The following is a 20,171-nucleotide window of genomic DNA, read 5'->3' as shown; positions in this document are numbered from 1 at the left end:
GCCCCCGTCAGCAGCTCGGCGGGGCGCTGCGGAGGCTGCGCGGGGCGGGGACTGGCGCGGGGAGGGAGAAGATGGCGGAGGCCGAGTGAGTCCCGGGGCTGCGGCGGCTCCCGCGCGGAGGGGACGGGGGGACGGCGCAGGGCGGGGGCTGGGGCCGTGCGAGGCGCGGGGGACGAGCCGCGCCGGGCCGGGCGGGCAGCGGCGCCCCCGGCCCCCTTCCTCCCCGCAGGCGGCCGAGCCGTTGGCAGCGCCGCAGCCCTGCCTCGGGGCGGGGGTGGTGCCGGGCCCCGCCGCGGCCGGGCTGCCGGGGGCGCGGTGCGAGCCGGGCTGCCTGTGCCGGCGGGGGGGGAGGCGAGGAGCGGCGGCTGGCCGCCGTGCCCGGAGAGACGACACGGCGGGAGCTGTTCCCCCGGCAGCGGTGAAACCTTCTGCTTGGCGAGGCCTCCCCCGGGCAGGCGCGGCCGGGCCCGCGGCCCCTCCGCCGGCCTTGCTTAGCGGGCCCGGCCTGGGCTGGAGGCGCGAACGCTGCCCTGGAGCGGCCGGCTTGGGGCCCGGGCCTGTGGGAGTCCCCGCAGTCGGGGGGGCCGGGGCAGACCAGCCGGGAGAGCCGCCTCGCCTGGTGCCCAGAGAAGGGGGGTGGTTTGCCTTTGGCGTTGCCTCGCAGAAGACAGATGGTTTCTCGTCATTTCACCGTTTTTGCCATCTCCTGCACGGTGTTGCTTAAATAAATCTTCTCTTTCTTGGCCCCCACTACACTGCGTTGTTCCTAATGTGTCTGTACCGTGTCAGAAGTTGTGAATCGCACGCAGCAGAAGGCTTTTCATGAACATGAAGAGCACTGGGGAGCACTTGCAGGACAGATCTTCTAATTAGAAGACAGTTAAGTGACTAAGTGTTTTGAAAATGTCTAGGGTGATAATTTACTTGTAACTTTTTGCGCAATGCCAGACATCGCGTGGTTGCCTCGCGAATCATATATAATGCTCTTGCATGGTATATTAAAAAGCTTGGGTTGAAGCCGTGTGCCACGGAGGAGGGGAAGTGCAGCTGAGGCTTTGTGGCACTGCCAAGCCTGTAGTTTTCAGTGTGGTGTTACAGTTTTGAATATGCATTCCCAAGAGATGAAGGCTCAGAAGTAGTGTTGGCTCAATACGTGAGCTACTCCCATCTGAGTGGAAACCCTCAGTAAATACAAGGCTTAAAAGGAGAGAGGCATCATCTGCTGTCTTTGCAGGCACACTGGCCTCCCAGTCCAGAAGAAGGAGGCAATGTCTTCTTTAGAGATCTTGATTTCCATTTTCATGAAAGGTGACGATAGTAAATACCTTTGCCGTGCCTGAGCATCGTGAATCCAGGCTGTCTGAGGCACTGAAGAATCATTCCATAAGTGCTGGTCACCTTGCTCTGTTCCCCCATTGCTCTGTTTGTGGCACGTCAGAAGGTCTCGGAGCCAATGAGTGGAGAAAACTTGGAAAGTGGGATAAAACAAATAGGAACAATATGCGTAGGGTGAGAAACCAGGATGGAAATTACTGCATCATGCTAATTTGGGACCCTACTTGTTATATTATTACTTGCTATAAACATTCACTGATGTGTACCCTCCCAAGTGCCCTTGCTGTGGTCAGGCAGTTTACCTTGTAGTACAGATCTGTTGCTGGTGCCTTGAATGACTTGCAGCTGCAATGGTTGTATAAAAGCAGTAAGTGATTTCCTTGCATAGCAAAGTTGTGTTACATTTTGATAAGCCTTCACAATTAAATATATTTGCCAAATGACATATATAATAAATAGAAATCAGGTAAATGCAGGTTTTACATTTGGAAACTGCTTTATGCTAGAATAAAATTGGACTTTGATCATCAACATTTCTAGGAAAAAAAAAAAAGGTCCGATCAGTGTTTACATCAGTCTTGCCGAGTGGGACAGTTGATGATTCTTAATTAAGTTGGAGATTACTGTATTTGAAGAATTACAAGAAACAGAATCTTGTTAGAGGGACATACCAAGAGATAGTATAAAATGGGGAAATAATGACTGCAGTGAAATTATTGATAGATTTTATCAAAGACAGGGACTTGGCCTGATCTCGCTCAGCGTTTTAGTTGATGACCTTGCTGCACAAAATAGGATGCAGTAATGATATTTGCTGATGACCCAAGCTGGGAACCGTTTGCAGAGCCAAAAAGGACTGAGAAATCCTACAGGAAAAATGAAGTGACACTGAGTGTCAGAGTAAATAATACCTGTGGGCTGAAATTCAACATGCAAGGTTTGGGGCTGGTACCAAGGAATGAGGAGTTCAGTAACAGGACAGAAGAGAGACTTCAATGTAGTAATGGATCACAGGGTGTGAGCAACCACTTTATGACAATGAAAAAAGAAATTGTGATCCTTGGTGTGCAGCAGAAGAGCTCATTTAAAGAGACATAAAAGTGTGAAATTTTTTTGTATAAGGCTGTGAGAGCCAAACTTGAGCTTGTAAACATCAGCTCTGGTTATGCATTAAAAGAAAAAGGATGTGTAGGCTTCAGGAAGTGCCAAGAGCCATAGGGATGGTGAAGCAAGTGGAGAGTTTAGCTTGTTTTTCTTGGCAAGCTAAAGCTAAGAATGGATGTAACAGTTTAAAAGCTCCTATTATGTACAGTATGCCTGTGGAGTTTGTAATTGGGACCTACAGTCTCCAGTGCTGCATATTGAAAGGACTCCTGTAATTTCTGGGAATTCCTGCGATCACCTGGTGGGCAGAGCCCCCAGGGACTGGGGAGACTCTCAGCTGAAATAGTGATATATCTGTGACTCCATGCTTTCTTTCCTGGAGGCTAAATATATTATCCAAGTTCCACTACTATGCCATCTGGAGGAGGGGAAAAAAAAAATCTGGAGCACCTCCTTTTTGCTTGAGGGAAGTGTGTTGCAGTGCCAGTGCCAGCCTTGGTGTGGACGTGTTCAGTGTGAGTCAGGAAGCTAAGAAGCCAGACACCATGGTTGCCCTCTTTCCCCCCAAGATGTGTTCATGATTACAAATAACGCAGAGAATCGACCGTGTAGAAGAGATCCTGCTTTCTTAGGAGGAGTCTGCTGCCTCCCTGAGTTACGTGTGATCAGAACTTTTGTTTTTTTCTTTTGTTTTGCCTCTTGGAACTTTTTCTGAGTGATGAAGGGATGCCATATGACATGGCATGGCATGGCATCTTCTGTGCAGTTACCTGTAGTATCTTAACTAGCCTGGATGTATTTAACTTCCCTTTTGACTTTCAATCAGCAAAAGTGAGTGCTGCATCCTCTGCATTGCTGCTGCATCTTCAGAGAGCTTCCCTGGGATTTGCTGAAGCTGGGGAGGAAGGGGGATGGATGTGCTGCTTTGGGTCCCCTAGTGCCCCAATGGCCATAAGTAAGAGTTAACAAAAGCCACCACCAGTTGGCAGTTTCAAATTTAAAAACAATGTCAGGGCTTTTTTTCTTAAGTTCCAGGTGGCTAAGCTGTCGATCAAAGTCGTTGTTATACATGAATGTGGCACTGGATCCATGTATAACAAGACTCTTGATGGATGGGGTTTTTTTTTTAGAAAGAGTGATTGGGATGGGAACTCTGCCATTCCTGTAGTGCCGTCAGAGTTATTCATGTAGGATGCTACCCAGTGCACGAACAGGGGGATCTCCTTTTCTCTCTACTCTCAGGTTCTTTTGCATCTGATTACAATTGCAGTTTCTAATCATGTAGGTCAGTTTTCACCCGAAGTGTGTTACTTCGGTAAGTATTTCTCTGTATTGAGATTACTTCTCTGGTTCGCTGAGTTGTTTGCTCTTATCTGGGGTTACGAAAATGGGTGCGCTCCGGGATTGCTGAAATTCTGACTCCATCCTGAAAAATATTTCTCAGATTTCACTTTCCAGTTGAGAAATGTTTTCTGGCATCTTTTCAAGAAGAGAGACCTGTGAACTTCTGTGGCTGACTTGAAACTAAGGGCTGTGTTTCCTTGCTTCTGAATTACATAATCTGTAGTTGTTGCTTAAAGGACGGGAGAAAACCAATTTATTGTTACTGCAAAGCGAGCCTTTCCTCCATCTGATAGCGGTTTCATTTCTTCACCTCTTCTCTGTGGTTTCACATTCCTAGCTGTCCCATCACACATGTTTCTTCCTTCTCTGTCTTCTAGTAGACAAAGCTGTTTGTAAAACCTGTTCTCTTTGTAAGGCATTTTTGCAGCTGTGGTTGGTTTGGCTCTCAAATGACTAATTGCCTCCTTAGACAATTCAGAAAAATATAATAGCCATATTTTTTAGCCCAATCTCCAATTTATTTAAGAGAACTACATTTAATGTTTCTTATATCTGCATTTTTCACCCTTGTTTATTATTTTTCAGGGTTTGGGTATCTCCTAATTGAGGAGAGTCAAAATACTGGATTGCAAGTGAATCCTCTTCAGTCAGCCTGTTGGATGTCTCTGAGGACATAAGAAGTCATGGCAGAAAATGATGCAATGCCAACCTTACCAAAAAAGTGTGGCCCGTACATTTCATCTGTAACCAGTCGTGGCATGAATTTGGTAATTCGTGGTATAGTGCTGTTTTTTATTGGCGTATTTCTTGCATTAGTATTAAACTTGCTTCAGATCCAGAGAAACGTTACTCTCTTCCCCCCTGATGTGATCACAAGCATCTTCTCCTCAGCTTGGTGGGTGCCACCTTGCTGTGGCACAGCGTCAGGTAAGTCCAGTCGTGTACGTATACCTGGAGTGGAGATGAGAGGGTAGATAGGCAGTTACATAGCTAGAAAAAACTATCTGAAAGGTGTGGAAGATAAAAATGTCTCTTCCAGCATCACTGCCATTTTCAAGCTATTGCTATCCTTCTGATTTCCCCATGTATATAGAAATAGGCATACCCATGTTTAGAAATTGTTGTTCTGCTAATTTACTGTAATATTGTTAGCAGAGCATAACCTTTGCTTTTTCTGCTGGGTTAGAGTACAAGTTTAACAGACTTTAAAAGGTGGTGCCACTTGTAACCTTGAGGCTGGATTACAGGAGCGTGCTCTACAGGCAGCCCTTGAAAATACCCTGGAAGTGTCAGATTGTGCAGCACCTCGTTTTGAGCACAGCAGACCACCCTGAGTAATGCTCCCTTTTGTGGTCCAGCTTTCCGTTTGTTCCTCATTCCAGCTTGAGGTATTGCTTTAGCTCCATAAAGCTGGGAGACCTGACTGTGTTTCAGGGAGTTGAGGCCAGGCACGCAGTTTGCGGTTGTAGAGGCACGTTGCAGAACAGAGCACCTCAGATTCATGTACCAAGTTGGATGATGGTGAACGTGCTCCATTTTTCCCATGACCACGCAGGGAATTGAAGCTTTTGCATGTTTAGCGAGTTTAAGTGAGATGTCTGCTGTAGGTAGAAATATCCCTCTTTCCTCTTCTTTCATCTTCAAGTATCAAGGCATATTCCATGTTACAAGCCTGATGGAATTTGGCTTTCTGCTTGGCTCAGAAGATCACTGATCCCATGGGTCAGTTTTACACTTTACTAAGGGAATATTCTGAGCAGCCAGTACTAGAGGATTCTGCTTTATGAAACAGTAGTATTTTACAGTAAAGGTGGTATCTTCCTAGAGGTCAGTTTTAATAAGATTGAGAAGCTCACGTTTCTGGGTATTAATATGAGTCAATAAACTAGCTTTTGAGTTGGCATCACTGTTTTGCTGATGATAATATTTGTCTATTTTTTTTTCCTAGTCGTCCAACTGCTTTCTTTTTGATACCTTGTTGAAATACTACACCCCAGCTGTCATAGAGGAACTTGATTTGAAAGGAAACCTTCCAAATACCTCTCTGAATGCGTCAGTTTTGTTCTCCTGTTGAAATGCATTTGGCATGTTATGGTGGCAGATACATACCTGCTTTATCTGCTAGTTGGTTTAGTCCTCTTTCTGTTGTCTTGCTGAGATTGTTGATTAGTTTTTGATTTGTATCCTGCATGTGCTGCATTTTTCTTTTATACTTTAAACTCATTGTCTTGACAAACATGTCTGGTAAAGGTTTGATCCTTTATATATGGAGTAGTGGGGATTGAAATGACAGACTCTTAGCTTGCAGCAGCAACACATAAGCTCTGCAGTGATCGCTGTAATGTTTGCACTGTCAGCTGTTTGCATCAGGCTGCACCTTATGCTCTCTTGGGTCGTCTGACAACACTGTCTGCAGCTGCATATGGGGAAGTTGTGAAGGCTAGATCTCTTGTCATCATCTCAGAAGAAACTTGTAGGCCTTTCTGATTCTGATGGGTTGGTGGTTTTGATGGAAAGACTGGATGTTGCTTGTATAGTGTAGTCAGTCACCTGCTAAGCATTTGCACTACTTGATTTTAAGCAGCCTGATTTAAAGATATTCCTGCCTTAATTGGCTTTTCCCAGCAGGAGTGACCCCCGTTGAGGTGTTCGAGTTCTTTCTTTTTCATTATCAGTCTTTTCTTCTCCATTTTCTTTCCTTATCTTCTCTGCTAGCATACATACAGGGAACCTCTGTGGTAAATGCTGATAATTCACCCATTTTCTTACCATTCGTACTTGCATAGCCTTCCTGGAATTGACATGAACATTCCTCTGCAGTATGGTTTATTATTATGAGCAGAATAAAGGTATTTTGCGTATTTATAATCAGTGGTGATCGAGACTGCTTTCAGAGAAGTCCTTTCATCTGTCACTGTTACTAGTCATCAGTTTGGCCCAATGCCTTTGGCAAGAAAATTGCTCAGGGAGTTTTTTTTCCGCTCCAGCTTTACTGGTGATTTATTTTCCTGAATCCTGGAGATAGTTTCCTCTCTGGCGGAATAAAGACTATTTGCCATAACATACCTCTAACAGCATGGCAGACTGAGGGCACTGGAGTACCCGTGACTCAGGCTCTGCCCCACTTCTGCAGCACCAGTTTAACATTAAGCACCAGTGTTACTCCTCAGTGGTATTGGTAACAGTCTCTTTAACTGCAGTTGCAGTAGAGAACACATTTATGAAGAAATGTTCAAAGAGAGTAGCAGTTCCATGGGGTTGAAAGTCCTGTTTGCTTTCTGTATTCAACAGCTACTGTAGGCTCTTGGCTTTCCCTCTTCTGTGTGAGCCTTTATAGTAGCATTGAAGAAGACAAGAACATTATACAAATAAAACCTGCTCGTAACAACAACAAAAGAAGACACAAAATACTGTGGTGTGTTTGTTTTGCAGTTATTTAAACGTGTATGTATGATATGTGGGATTTTCAAAAGTGCCAGCCTGCAAGCTGTTACTACACTTCTTGAACTATAGGTTTTGGCAGGGTGCAGAGCTATTCCATCCTCTGCCCCTAGTTCAGATTTTCTCTGCTTTGCTACTTCTGCCAGGTCACTGCTGCAGTGGTTAAAGATGCTGCTGAACTTCTACAGAGCTTTTTTAAATAATGAAACTGTTTACAATTCCTCTTCTTTTACAATGTGTGTTTTGTACTATTTATCCTTAAAAGATCTGTTCTAGCAGTGACAGTAATTGTCAAAGTCTAGATAGTCTTTATTTTAGTTAAATATTGCCAGTGCTTCAACTTCTGGGCCTTTTTTCTTTCCTGTCTCCACAGCTGTGATTGGGTTATTGTACCCATGCATGGACAGACATCTGGGAGAGCCACATAAATTTAAGAGAGAATGGTCCAGTGTAATGCGATGTGTAGCAGTCTTTGTGGGAATAAATCATGCCAGCGCTGTATCCTGTATTCTAATGAAGTTGGTGATAACAAATGGGTTTCCACTAAAACAAAGCTCACATAGTCAGTCATGGTGAATTGTTGTTAAAGATATAATATGCAGCATTTTTGCAAGGGAAATGCAGAATATGTGTTAGTGTTAGACTACTGTAGCAGTATTGGAGGTGATAAGTTTCACGTCTGTTCGTTCTGAAAAATCTTTTCATTAGAAATGTCTCAATATTGGGCTTTGTCTTATAGTCTTTATTTTCTTTGAAAAAGTAAATGCATAGAAATATTTATGTGGTAGGTATTACAGAAAAGTGCTTTAAGACACTGCAAGAGTTGATGTCCTTTTAACACCATAGTAAGAGGCTGAAGCCCAGTCTTGAGGTTATCAGTGAAGCCTGTGCACTTTGCAAAGAATGGGGAAAACTCAGGACCAGGTAATACCCAGGACTACACAAAGCACGTAAGTGCTGCTACCACATTCTGCAAATGATGCCTTGATGCTGAGAGAGTAGTTACCATTCCTGTGGTCATTCAGTAAGAGTGCTTGGAAGTCAGTGTGTTGCAGTACATTATACTCCTCCTAATTTTGTAACTACTCAGATACGTCCTTGCACAAGCGTGTTCAAAACTCGCATCCCTTCCCTCTGAAGCAGCTGGGGTCATGCTGGGTGACAGGGTGCTTTTCATGTGGACTGACATGCCTTACTGGCAGTGCTGTGAGTCTTAGTTGTTTGTGTAGTCCTGCCTAGCGCCTCCTCTGTCAGGTAAAACCAGGATCTGTCTGTGAACACTGTGTTCTTGTAAACTAATTAGAACGGATCCCAGATCATCTCTGGAACTCTCATCTCCTTCAGTGTCAGCTCCAACGCGGTTTGCAGAAACCATGCTAAGAAGTTCTGGTTGCGTGCTACTGAATCGCCTCATTTCCAGGAGAAGAGGGCAAGTTAAGTGAAAGATGTGAGAGCTGACTGAATTCTTACCGAGGTGACTTGGCCCTCGGATGGGTTTTGTTGTTGTTTGCTTTTGTTCCCACCAGCCATCCTATCCAGTAAGGCCAGATGAGCTGGAGCTGCCAAGGTTCAGAGTCGTTCCCACTGACCCTCACAAACCTTGCTCTCCTTGCCAAAGATGCGTTAATCTGGTCCTGTGGTTCGCACTGACCTGGACCGTACCTGTTGCATAAGCACAATGCTTTTAAGAAATAGAAGAGAATTGACAGCTTCCCTCTGCATGGGTCAGACTATTTACAGCAAACTGTCCCGCAGTTTTCTAACAGCTGTTACAGATATTCCAGGACATCATTAATGTACTGTCTGTATTTCCTGCTTGACAGCTCTCCAGACTTCTTTCTTTTCAGCTTATTACCAGTTCTGCACATTGCCATATTTGGTGTGGTTTTTTGGTTGTGTTTGACATTTTTTTTCATGCTATTGATTTTTATCCTGTAATTATTTATTTCAGTTAGTTGAACTTCTTTCTCATTTCCTCTAGGTCTCTCTCCAGGTCTTTGTGAGAAAGTAGGGCAGTGTTTTTATGTTGTCATCCCATAAATTTGCTTTCAGGCTTATGAAACTTGGCAGCCTCCTTTTTAATAATCTGTTTTGGACAGGAATAGTGAGGATGAGTTAGTATTTCCAAAGCATTTTGAAGAATGTGAAACACTACAAAGATATCTGGAATGACTTCATACTTTTATCACAGAGTTGACAAAACTGATTTTCAATGTAGGTTTACATGAATATTTTCACAGTAATATTATTTACATTTTGTTTTATAGAAAACATTAACATTTTTAATGTTTAGCTGAATGTAAATTAGCATCTGAATTAAACAAAATTGCAGTTAAATAAGAGTGATAAATACCTTTTTTCAGTAAATCCCTGTCATTTGGACATGTCTGATGCTAGATTTGAGATTTCATGCTTAGTTTAATAAAAGACGAGGTAAGGATGAGATGTCCTTACTCTGAACAGTAACATGTGCATTGTATGTCTGTATAAAACACCTGCATTGTCTGGTAGGTGTATAGTCTCTTCGCTGTTGAACAGTGCTAATACCCTAAAAGTGTGAAGAAGTGTCATAAGTTTTTAGTTTCCTGTTACATTGGCAACACTTCAAAGCTTATTTCCTGATACCTGATAGCTCTGTGATAGCTGATACAGCTAGTGCTGTATTTTTTTTACAGTATTTCTTTTCTGTTGTGCCAAAATGATAAACAGAATGAAGAAAACTGCTTTACACTTGTATATGGTATTTCCAAACTTATCCTTAACAATCAACACAGAAAGTGAATTTTGCCAACAATATCCAGTTGTCCCTCACATTAGCAGCCCTGTCAATTGGACTCTGGTGGACGTTTGATAGGTCACGAAGTGGCTTTGGTCTTGGAATAGGAATTGCTTTTCTGGCCACATTGGTGTCACAACTTCTGGTCTACAATGGAGTTTATCAGTAAGTATTTATTTCCTTTAAGGTTAATTTATAGTCTCCTGAAGCTATAACACAAAAGTCAGAATAACTGAAAGGGTAGAATTTGACATGATTTCCAACAAATTTGAGTGTAACATAAATTGGATTGTTCATGAAAGGTTTTATGTGTTTGTAAGTGAGAATTTTAGTTGGAAGTTAGTTATTTCAGTAAAATTGCTACCTTACCAACAATGTAACATGTTTTTTTTTAGTTGAACAAATGGTATTATAATCAATAAGAAGCTTCCTTTGTTATTTGCTGCAATTAATTAAATTTCTGTAACACAAGTCTTTTTGAGTTGAAATGTCCTAAAATTTAAATTTGTGGATTTTTGTCATGTGGTGGGAGGAATCTATGTATTGCTCAATGTTGAGCTCAAAAATGCGTGTTCTTTTCCAGATACACGTCTCCAGATTTCCTTTATGTTCGTTCCTGGTTGCCGTGTATATTTTTTGCTGGTGGAATAACTATGGGCAATATCGGCAGGCAGCTGGCAATGGTAAGTTTGGAGCAGGGGGTCAGTTGCCTACTAGTAAAAGTTTTAATCTACATGTCATTCCTTCCTTCGTATATACCAACCAGCTATTTGAGTGGTGGATGTAGGTAAAAATCAGTTCTGGTTAGTGAGCCGTTAGTAGCATTATTCAGAGCACAGCCCATGACTTTGCTCTGTATGCTCTCAGTTGCATACTTTTAGTCCTTTCAGGACCAGGAGTTTAAGAGCTCCCATATTTGGGGAGAAGTCAGGCCATCCCCTAAGTCTGAACTGCTCTTTCTGCTGCTCAAGGAAACAGAAATTGCAGCCAACAGTGTGTGCACAGAACTTAGGGGGACCAAGCTTATCTGGCTGAAGTGTAAGATAAGCTGTTTTATCACCCTTTTTGTAGAAGAATTCCCTTCATAGTAGTCTTTTTCATTGGTTATGTAACCTAATATTATTAATTTTGTCAACTTCTGTTTTTCAGTATGAATGCAAAGTCATTGCAGAGAAGTCTCACGAGGACTGAGGAGAAACAATATGCACCTTTTAAACAGGAAAAATATCTGACAAATGACTGTTGGAGGAGCATAAGGAACACTTGACTATGAAATTGCCAAAATGCAATTTTTTTCCCTTAAGTGGTATACTTTACTGCAATCTGTGATTGCTGCTTCTGTAGAAACCTTGATGTCTGATTTTGATTACTGTGAAGTTACAATAGTATGCAATACATTTGACAATATTGGTTCAATTATAGGATTCTTTTTTCCAAATCTAAACTCAGTTTACCATGAATTCTTGTCTGTCCATAATGTTGCAGTGCCAAACCGAACCTTTGCACTACGTTCCTGTAGCTGAAACTTCTGCTTCACTTTATCTTGAAAGTTTTGAGGAATTTGTTCTTAATAGCTCAGTGAAAGATGGGGGATTCAGATTTAGGAACGAAGATCTTACCTTTCCATGATGATAGCCTGTAGTATCTTTATGAAATTCATGGATTACAGGTGAGCTTTGATGCAGTAACTGATGGATTTCTGCCTCTAACACACTGTCATTCTTCTTGTATCACAGGTGAGGAGACTTAATACGGATTGTGTGGGTTATTGCCATTTCATTTGTCTATGGTATGTGCCCATGTCACAGAATACAGAAATGGAAACCGAGGCTGGAAGATACTTGCTATTTTTTCCCCTGGTACAACCAGTATACGTGTTTATATATGAATTTATGTGGACCATCATCAGATGTGGACAGATTCTGAAACTACTTGTTGTGTTGAGTAACAGGATACAATTCGGGTCATTCTCGTACAATCCCTTAAGATGACTTGTCCCGATCCCTTATAAAAAAAATCTTAGAGGGGTTTTATTGTGAAACTTAATTCTGCTGAACTAAATCAGCCACTATCATATAGTGTCATAAAACCCTCTGTTACTAATGTTACTTTTGATAGTTCTTGTCTACTACTGGTTCTGTTCGCAGGATCGGTAGAAGGAGGCAAGGATGTATTTTAGGTACTGATGTAGCCCTTACTGCTGTGACTGTGGTCCAGGCAACCATAAATGCATTTGTTCTTATAGCAGTTTTCTGAGGCAGAGAAATACTGTTACCGTTGTTTTACAGGTGCCTGTGCACAGAAATTCTGATAGGACAGAGAGCTGAAATAGGCTGTGTGCTAATTGGTTCCCTTCTTAAGAAGAAGGATTTTAGTGTGTGACCCATATTTGGGGGCATACGTGGAATTTCCTCTTGGCTTTGCAGCTCCCTTTTAAGACCCTTTTAAGATAAAAGAACTTGTACAAGAAGGCAGAAAGCAGACTTCAAGAGGACACTGCTAACCTGTGCCAGCAGTGAATTTGGCATGGGATGTCTCTGCTTTTTTTTACCCCTTCTGTCTCTGTGTTGATGTTTTAATGGATTCTTTTTCCTTTTTTGTCTTGAAGTACTATTTTTTAAATCTTCCATGAAAGGTTTATAAGACATGTTACAGTCACCTAGGGAGGCTGGAGTTGGTCCAAAGAACAAATAGATGTTTAGAGAAGTTTTTACTAATAAATGTGTGTATGCAATGTACGCGAAGCTTGAAATAGGCGACTCTCAGTCTTGTATGCTTATCTCTAAGTCTGAAAAGTATGCAGTGGAGTGCTTCCAAAAGCGTTGTAACAAAAGAGGTGATCACAAAAGGAAAATTTCTTGAATGGGGAAGTGTAAAAATAATAAGCAAATGAAGTATAAAGAGCTTGTTTCTGCAGCCCCACAGAGTTTCATCAGCTTATCACATTTCCATGACAATTCAACACCTGAAGCACACTTTGATTGGGTAATGTTTCAGGAAAGCACTGACAGATGCGCTTTGCTTTAAGCAGAGGTACAACATGTTTAAGTAAATCCCAGACTAGACATCTTCTTTTAATCAAACCATATGGCAATAAGAAGCATTATATTAGTAAAACCAAGAAACTGTTAGGGCATGAACTAAGGGTGAGTTTCTTTAGGCAGGCTCTGGCATTTCACTGAAGAAGCCGTTGGGTCCCTTTCTGTACAGTATTTCGCCTCATCCGCCTTCTTAAGCGAATGGCTTCAGCTTGGTGGGCAGTGTGATGAGTCCCTCTTGAATTATCAGGGCATGGATGGCATAAAAATTCATATGTTTCTTATCCTGACTGTGGGGAACAACATGGTACCTCAGTAGCCAGTGTGCTGATTTGGTAAACAATTTCGTTTCATCATGACCACTAAGTGTATACAACTGGAGATGAGTAGTTTCTACTATTCACTTGGTGGTAGAACTGCTTTTACCTGCCAATCTAAATATTTACACAGAAGCCTTGTATATGTTAAAATGTGCAGTATGTGAGAAGTGGTTATTGTGCAGCTGTGGCACCCACTTTACAACACTTTGCACTCGGATTCATCTAAACCTGATCAGACTGTGTGGTCCACTAACTTTTAAATTTCATTTTGAAAATTTTGAGCATGTTATGCAAAGGCAGCAATTGTCCAAAATAAATTTGGGTGGAGTCATTTATTATATGTGTTTTACTACTTTAGTTCTTATTTGACTAAGGTCAATACAGGATTCACATCTTGAATGTCGTGTTTTTTCCAAACTGCATTGTAATTTTATGGCTGATGTGTTCAAACCCTGAAAAAGGTTCATGATGAGAATGCTGACACGGCCTTAACTGTAGTGGTGTGAACATGCTGCTACTGTATAGCATGTAATTATAACATTAGACTGTCTCTAAAATGTTGTTCAATAGAGAATGAATAAGGTATATTTTAGATACAACTTTATAAGCACTATAACCTCTTCACTAATTAAGCATTGTAAGGTCTATGCTGTTTCAACTGGCAAATTGCTGTTAAAAGCAAAATGTGCATTAAATACAATTACAACCATGTTTGATAGGTTTCTTCTTTCTTTAAGAAATGATACTGATTTTAAAATACACTGAGTTGCCTTCTATCAGCAATCTCCTCATAATTTTGACCCTTGAGCTGGCATATTGGTTGCACAAAGCACCTGTCTAGAAATACTAAAAAAGAAGCAGGCAAGCTCAAATCGGCAGCTATTCTATCATAATTAGCATGCTGAGCAGCCTTTGAAAATTTGCCCTTTTGAATTTGCAATGGGAATATTTGAGCTGGAGGAAAATAAGGCAGATAACTTCAGTTGCAATACAGAAAATAGAGATTTAGATATAAATAGCCACTATGAATATGAAAAAAAAACATGGATGGCAGGGAATCCCTTAATATATTTGTATTTATTAATGTTCTGGTCTGCATAGGAACACAATATTATTCTGGTATTCACAGACAGTCTGTTCATAGTGCCCATCACTCTGTCTCAAAAAAAATGTAACAAATAGATGTTTAGAAGTGGGTAATGAAAAAGCCTCCAGGCAAAGGTGAAGAAAGGGTGGGAAGAGAGGTTCATCAGTATTTGAGATGCAGTGCCCACAGCAGGAAACACCACAAGTGAAAGTTGGAAAGAGCGCAGGGATGAACCAAAAAAATGCATGTTTGTGTTGGCAACCTGTGACCTGAAAATCTGAACTCTTCCATCAGAATGCAGTGTACTGGGCATGCCAAGTGTCTGACCAGGCAAATTACAGCCAAGGATAGAAATAATGGTAATTTTACCTCGTCACAGCACTAAGATCAGTCAGATGCATGCTGTCAAAGGTGCTTTTCTGGAGTCTTAACCTCTTCTTCATCTGTAGCCGCTCCATGAGAGCATGGCCCACGGGACTGGAAACTCCAGGTCCTTCCTGCCCAAGTTCAGCCTGAGGGTGTCAAATGAAAATTTGCCCACTTTGGAGAGGATATTCCAACCGCTGGGCTGCCAGACTCTCGTGAAATGCATCTTGTGCCTCCCTTTATAACGCGGCTGCTGTAAGCAGCTAGAGGGAGAATAAACAAAGAAACTTTTCCTCTGTAGCTTCTGTACTTCCCTTCTGCCATCTGTCTGGAAGCTGCCTCGGGGACCTACGGCGTACACCAGCCTTCATTTTTATCTCTCCCAGCATGTAAAGAAGGGACGTAATTTTACCAGCTGCGTCACCCTGGACATTTTGCATATGCTTTTTACATTTTGGAGCAGTGTTACCAATAATTCCTAATGGTAATGGATGAATATAACCTGTGGAAGTGATGTTAAATATCAAATACAGTGCTTATAAAAGTCTGTGCACAGCTGGGCAGAGGGAACGCATGTCTCGCCGTGGGAATAGCTATCTAATGCTGTTAGTTTTGATGCCAGTACTAAACGCAAAGCATGAGTAATTTTGCAGCTTAATGTTCAGTACTAAACAGTAAATGAAAGGTCAGTCCAACATGTTAACTGTCATGGAATAGTAAACACTACTTTAATTGCTTCATGCAGCCAGCTTGGATTTTTGGTGTGTCTGTTGTCATGTTTTGAGCAGTGTGGTCCAGAGCTTTGTCCTGATTACCTCCCCCGGTCAAGTGACAAAGCCTCAAACTAAAGGATAAACTTTATGCCTAGGCTTTTCAGGCAGCATACTGGGAGTGTGCTTTGAATGCTTAAAAGCCATGCTGGGGAAGAGGTAGGGGTCATTTCTTGATCTGAAATCCAGGTTGAAATGTAGTTTTCCATTTTCTTGAGGTTTTCCTTTCTTGCTCGTCATTGCTGAAGTGCAGAAGTTTAGCAGCTCCTGTTGCACTTTCACACTTTGTTTTTTAGCCTCCTCAGCACTATAGCAGATAGGAAACAACATAAATAAGAAAATATAAAGGGAAAGGGCTGCTAATAAGTTTCCCCAGGCCAAGCCCGTTGAGAGCTCAGGGGTGTCCAGTGTGCCATGTGCATCGGTGTCAGACACACAACCTGCAGCGTCCCCAGATCACAGTTCATAGGATTCGCTTTCTGTACTGGCAGCAGTTCTGCCCTGACTTTTGCATTTAAAAACCCCTCTGCAGGGAGTGATCTGTTGTACTGTAGTTATGCAGCGATACACGCGCACGTTGCAGAGTATTCACAATGGCAACATCTGCAGGTATAGCTGGAAGGTCTGCTTTTTATGAATCTGTTGGTAGGAATCCTGAAATTGTGCCTTTTAATCAAATATGGCAAAATATTTGTTGAAAGAAAATTTGTATTCATGAATACGCTGCTGTCTGAATTCACAATGAAATTCTGCTATTTCTGTTCTCCAATTAGTTCAATGTATGCCTTGTGTTACGTGAGATAAACCAACATTTCAGATATTTAATACCTTTTTGGTAATCAAACCTCAAAGCAAGATTTGTTTCATGCAATTATTCAGGGAAAAACGTGTGAACTAAAAAGAAAGCTGAGAGGAATAGGGTTGCGACTTAATTTGCCAGATAGAAATTATGCAAGGAGAAGCTCCAACATTTTGGATAATGTTGCACAAAAGGATTATGTTTTCATCCTGGGTTTCAAAACAAGAGAGGAAGGGGAGCCTTACAGATGCAGTGCATTTGTACTGACTTGTTCTGATCTTCAGCTGTTTTCCAAAGGTATCACTTCGTTGGCCATGATCGCCAGAGCGTGTTTTGGCTCGTCTGTTTTCCTCTAACCCAGCTGTGCCAGTTGTTTCCTCAGTGACTAGGGATGCCTGGGGTAAGCCTGGCCATGCCACCAGAGAATTAATTGATAGGAAAATGGCTTCAGCAACTTCTTGCTGAGATTTACACAGTCCTTTTGAACTCTGTGAGAAACTGGTGATCTGGCTCTGGGCACTTTGGTTGGTAATGGAGAGATAAAGGTGAAGGATGTGACTACATGGCACTTGGGTGGGGGGTTAAAGTCTCTGGAAGAACATTAAGTGCATAAGTCAATTATAGGTTCTAACAAAAAGCAAAGTTGCCCTGCTCTACACACCATCATTTCTTCTCTTGAGTGGTGAAACCTGCCATCAGTGTGCCGAAGAGAGAAGAATATGTTTTTTTTCCTCCTCCTGACTCTTCCTTTGCACAAATACATAGGAGGCTGAGCTGAGGACAGTTAATCCCGTTCTTGGAACTGGGACTATGTCTAGGCTGGGTTAGCACTGAAAGACTCCACTGTTTTCTTTTTAAAAACAAATGCTTGGTCTGTGCTGCATGTCAAGTGCAATCATTGCTGAATGAACTGACATGCAAAGCCAAGTTCTCAGCTGAACTGGCATAGCTCCATCGATTTCAGTGGATATGCAGCATTTCATGCTGGTTGGGAATTTGGCCCACTGTGTTTGAAAGGGATGAAATTGTTTAGACCTCACTTCTTTTCTAATGTAATACAGGTCAAAAAAATTCCTACACCGTGCAACAAGTAAGAGCAGCACACTGCAGAATCTGCCTTTCCCTTTTCTCTTTCACCTCTGATGAAAATCGTCATCATTCTCTCTGATTTACAATGTGTGCTTTTTATATGGTATATCAGCTCTTCAGGAGGACAGACTTACAAGAATCAGATCTGGCAGATCTGATTAATAATGATGCAAATGCAAAACGTTGGCCGCTGATGAGCTTGTTGTCATAAATGCTTGCCATGATCTTGCATTTTTATTTTTTTGTGTCCAGTATTTCGCTTGTAGGAACTTCAGCTGAGGATTTGTGTTGGACCTGTGCCTGATCTGATTAAACTGGAGAGAGAGAAATAATACTGCTTTGTGTGGTTTCAGACAACTCTTACCAACCAGTTTCCTCAAATCAGTGCAACAAGCAAAAATGCAGCTGGAGTAGTGGCTTGAAGAAGATGAATTGAAAGATCCTGAAGACTGATGTTTCAAGGACAAGAATTGATGTAGTGATGTATCCACTATGGTGATAAGTGGTATAAGAAATGATAGACATGTAGTATTATGTAAGTAATAAATATAGAAATGCAGTGTTAAGAAATAACGAAGCTGGTAGAAAGTAAGACACGTAGCCATTCCTGGAAACATTTTTTGGGGGTTTGTTTTGCAGACTTTGGTCGTTGCACTGGTCCAGGGGATGAACTCTGGGACAGTGAAGAGCAGCAAGATGAGTGGTCACTTGATAAGCTGGCTAGATACAAAAGAGTTCAGTTTAGATGTCAGGTCAAAATGCCAAGCACAGAGACAAATACCATTTGTATAGTCCACACACACTGCCTTTTTGATTTTTTTTAAATGTAAATTTATAAAAGAGAATCCCCTTTAAGTACCAAGGGATAGACAGCGATATCACAAGTTGCATTTGCATTCAAACCTTAACCTCCATGAGAATTATTTAAAGGCGAGAGAAAGAGTTGTTTTTTCAGTCCCACGTGTGCCACTTTAAGGTGCTTTTTTGAACCCCAGGTCCCTGGATTTGGAGTGCTCCTTGGGATTTGGGAACCACTGGGTTTCTGGATCAGCTCACTGGTAAATGAGGATGGTTGCGTTGCTTCTGCAACCTGTGGCTTGACAAATGTGGTCCCTTAATCCGATCCCAGGAAATAAAATAAGCTTAGTTGAAGCAGTAGCAGTTCCCCAGTGCCCTCCTTTCCATCACAGCACCAATGCACAGGTCAGTGGAGAGGGAAGGCCCCTTGTTGTCAGCAGTACTGGCTCCTCCTGGTTTTCACTGGTTGTAAAAGCGAGGTACCAGAGATGCCGTGCCACGAGAAAGGAACCCAGATACTACCAGAAACCCCCAAAACTATCTCATCAGGGACGTTTCAAAGCTACGGGGGACAGTACGTGCTTTCTGGCATCACCTGAATCAGCTTCATGGAATACTTACGCTTTGATGAACTGTCAAACTTTGATAGTTTGTGATTTCTAAGGTCATAGTAAGTAATGAAACCCAGAGAGATGTGGTGAGGTTGGTTGTGTAGCTGCTACACAGCAGATTACTGAGGGATGTGACCTAGAAAAGGGGCCACGCAGCACTTCTGATGTCTCTCTTGCATAGCTGCTGGGAGGCGCATGCCGAAATTTCACTGAGTAAGGACGTAAACAAGCAACTGACACTTGTACAGACAATACTTTATGGGATTTGATACCCTGCCTAATGCTGACTGATGTTAAAGGGACTTAACGGGTAGGAAATGCTGCTAGAAAATTGTTCTACTCGAGCTCAGATAAATGGTGCAGAGTATCTGGTGTGTGCAATGAAGATGAACATATGTTCATCACTGGCATCTCTTAAATTATTAAAGCCTATTCATGTGCTATCTAAAATTCTTGAAAACAATATCTTATCGCCCGTTGCACTGTTTCCCTGAGACGGTTCGTAAGCACTGTCGCATCTTACCGCTGATTAAAACGGTAACTTCCAACTTAATCTTCCTGTGGGAGGAAAGTATTTTAGATATTAGTTTTCCTTCACTTCTTCAATATTGGGCTTCTCTTCATCACAATACTATTTTTAATTAAATCTGCTGACCCTTTGTTATGAATTCTAATGTAAAAAAGGCTGATTAATGCCCAGGCGCAATATCTACTTTTAAAAAAATGCCTGCGTTTTATTCTGTCACGCAGTTAACATCTAAAACATATACCTCTAAACATTTACATATGTCCTTAGCTTTCAGGATGTCTTCATCAAGTTGATGTGCCCGAGGCCTGACACAAGTTGTTAGACAATGTTGTCTCCATTCCTGGGAGCAGAGCGTGGGTTTGTTTGAAGCACAGAGAGCCTGGGCCATGGTTGGACCTTGAAGGTGGCTGCGAGCAGAAGATGGAGACCCACCTGCTCTCCATCCCCACCAGTTCAAAGGGACCCACCAAAGCTGTACTTGGAGCCAAGTGATAATTGTACAGTTTTGCTTTACAGTTAACCGAGTGTTGGGAAAAAAAAAAAAAAAAGGTTTCTTTTCAACGCTGTCTTGTCAAAATGCCAGACGCCGCTTGTTTTTGACATTTTCAGCTACTGTTAAATAATAGTCTTGCTTCTGTCACAGCTAATGTTGACTTGAAGGCAGTTGTGCATTTCTCAACTCAAATGCTAAGCAGACAGGCTTGGGTCTTGACAAATATTTTCCGGGCTTGCCCAAGGCAAGTAAAAATGAGCTTCTAGTTAAT

At 42.1% G+C, this 20,171-nt stretch overlaps 1 protein-coding gene across 2 annotated transcripts; it reads left to right on the top strand.

The window, feature by feature from the left end:
- The first annotated feature begins 6 nt into the window (after nt 1-6).
- Nucleotides 7-15,555, top strand: INSIG2 (insulin induced gene 2). Of its 2 annotated transcripts, XM_074873692.1 has the most exons (6): nt 7-85; nt 4,369-4,710; nt 7,598-7,722; nt 9,999-10,165; nt 10,584-10,683; nt 11,150-15,555. In XM_074873692.1, exons 2-6 carry the CDS (start codon nt 4,467-4,469, stop codon nt 11,189-11,191), a joined length of 678 nt encoding a protein of 225 aa, XP_074729793.1. In that variant the 5' UTR covers nt 7-85; nt 4,369-4,466; the 3' UTR covers nt 11,192-15,555. The 2 variants fall into 2 exon arrangements, with proteins under 2 accessions (XP_074729793.1, XP_074729794.1); XM_074873693.1 differs by lacking the exon at nt 7-85 and having other exon boundaries at nt 4,370-4,550; nt 11,150-14,069.
- The last annotated feature ends 4,616 nt before the right edge of the window (nt 15,556-20,171 follow it).

This window comes from Strix uralensis, chromosome 6 (assembly GCF_047716275.1).
Source record: "Strix uralensis isolate ZFMK-TIS-50842 chromosome 6, bStrUra1, whole genome shotgun sequence".
Lineage (NCBI taxonomy): Eukaryota > Metazoa > Chordata > Aves > Strigiformes > Strigidae > Strix > Strix uralensis.
This window is presented reverse-complemented; position numbering and strand designations above follow the sequence as displayed.

What these genes read in the sequence shown, in the direction of transcription:
- INSIG2 (XM_074873692.1), top strand. Translation starts at nt 4,467, where the DNA reads ATGGCAGAAAATGATGCAATGCCAACCTTACCAAAAAAGTGTGGCCCG. An exon ending in TTGCTGTGGCACAGCGTCAG is followed by an intron (nt 4,711 to 7,597) that starts GTAAGTCCAGTC and finishes CTGTCTCCACAG; the next exon opens with CTGTGATTGGGTTATTGTAC. An exon ending in TCGGCAGGCAGCTGGCAATG is followed by an intron (nt 10,684 to 11,149) that starts GTAAGTTTGGAG and finishes TCTGTTTTTCAG; the next exon opens with TATGAATGCAAAGTCATTGC.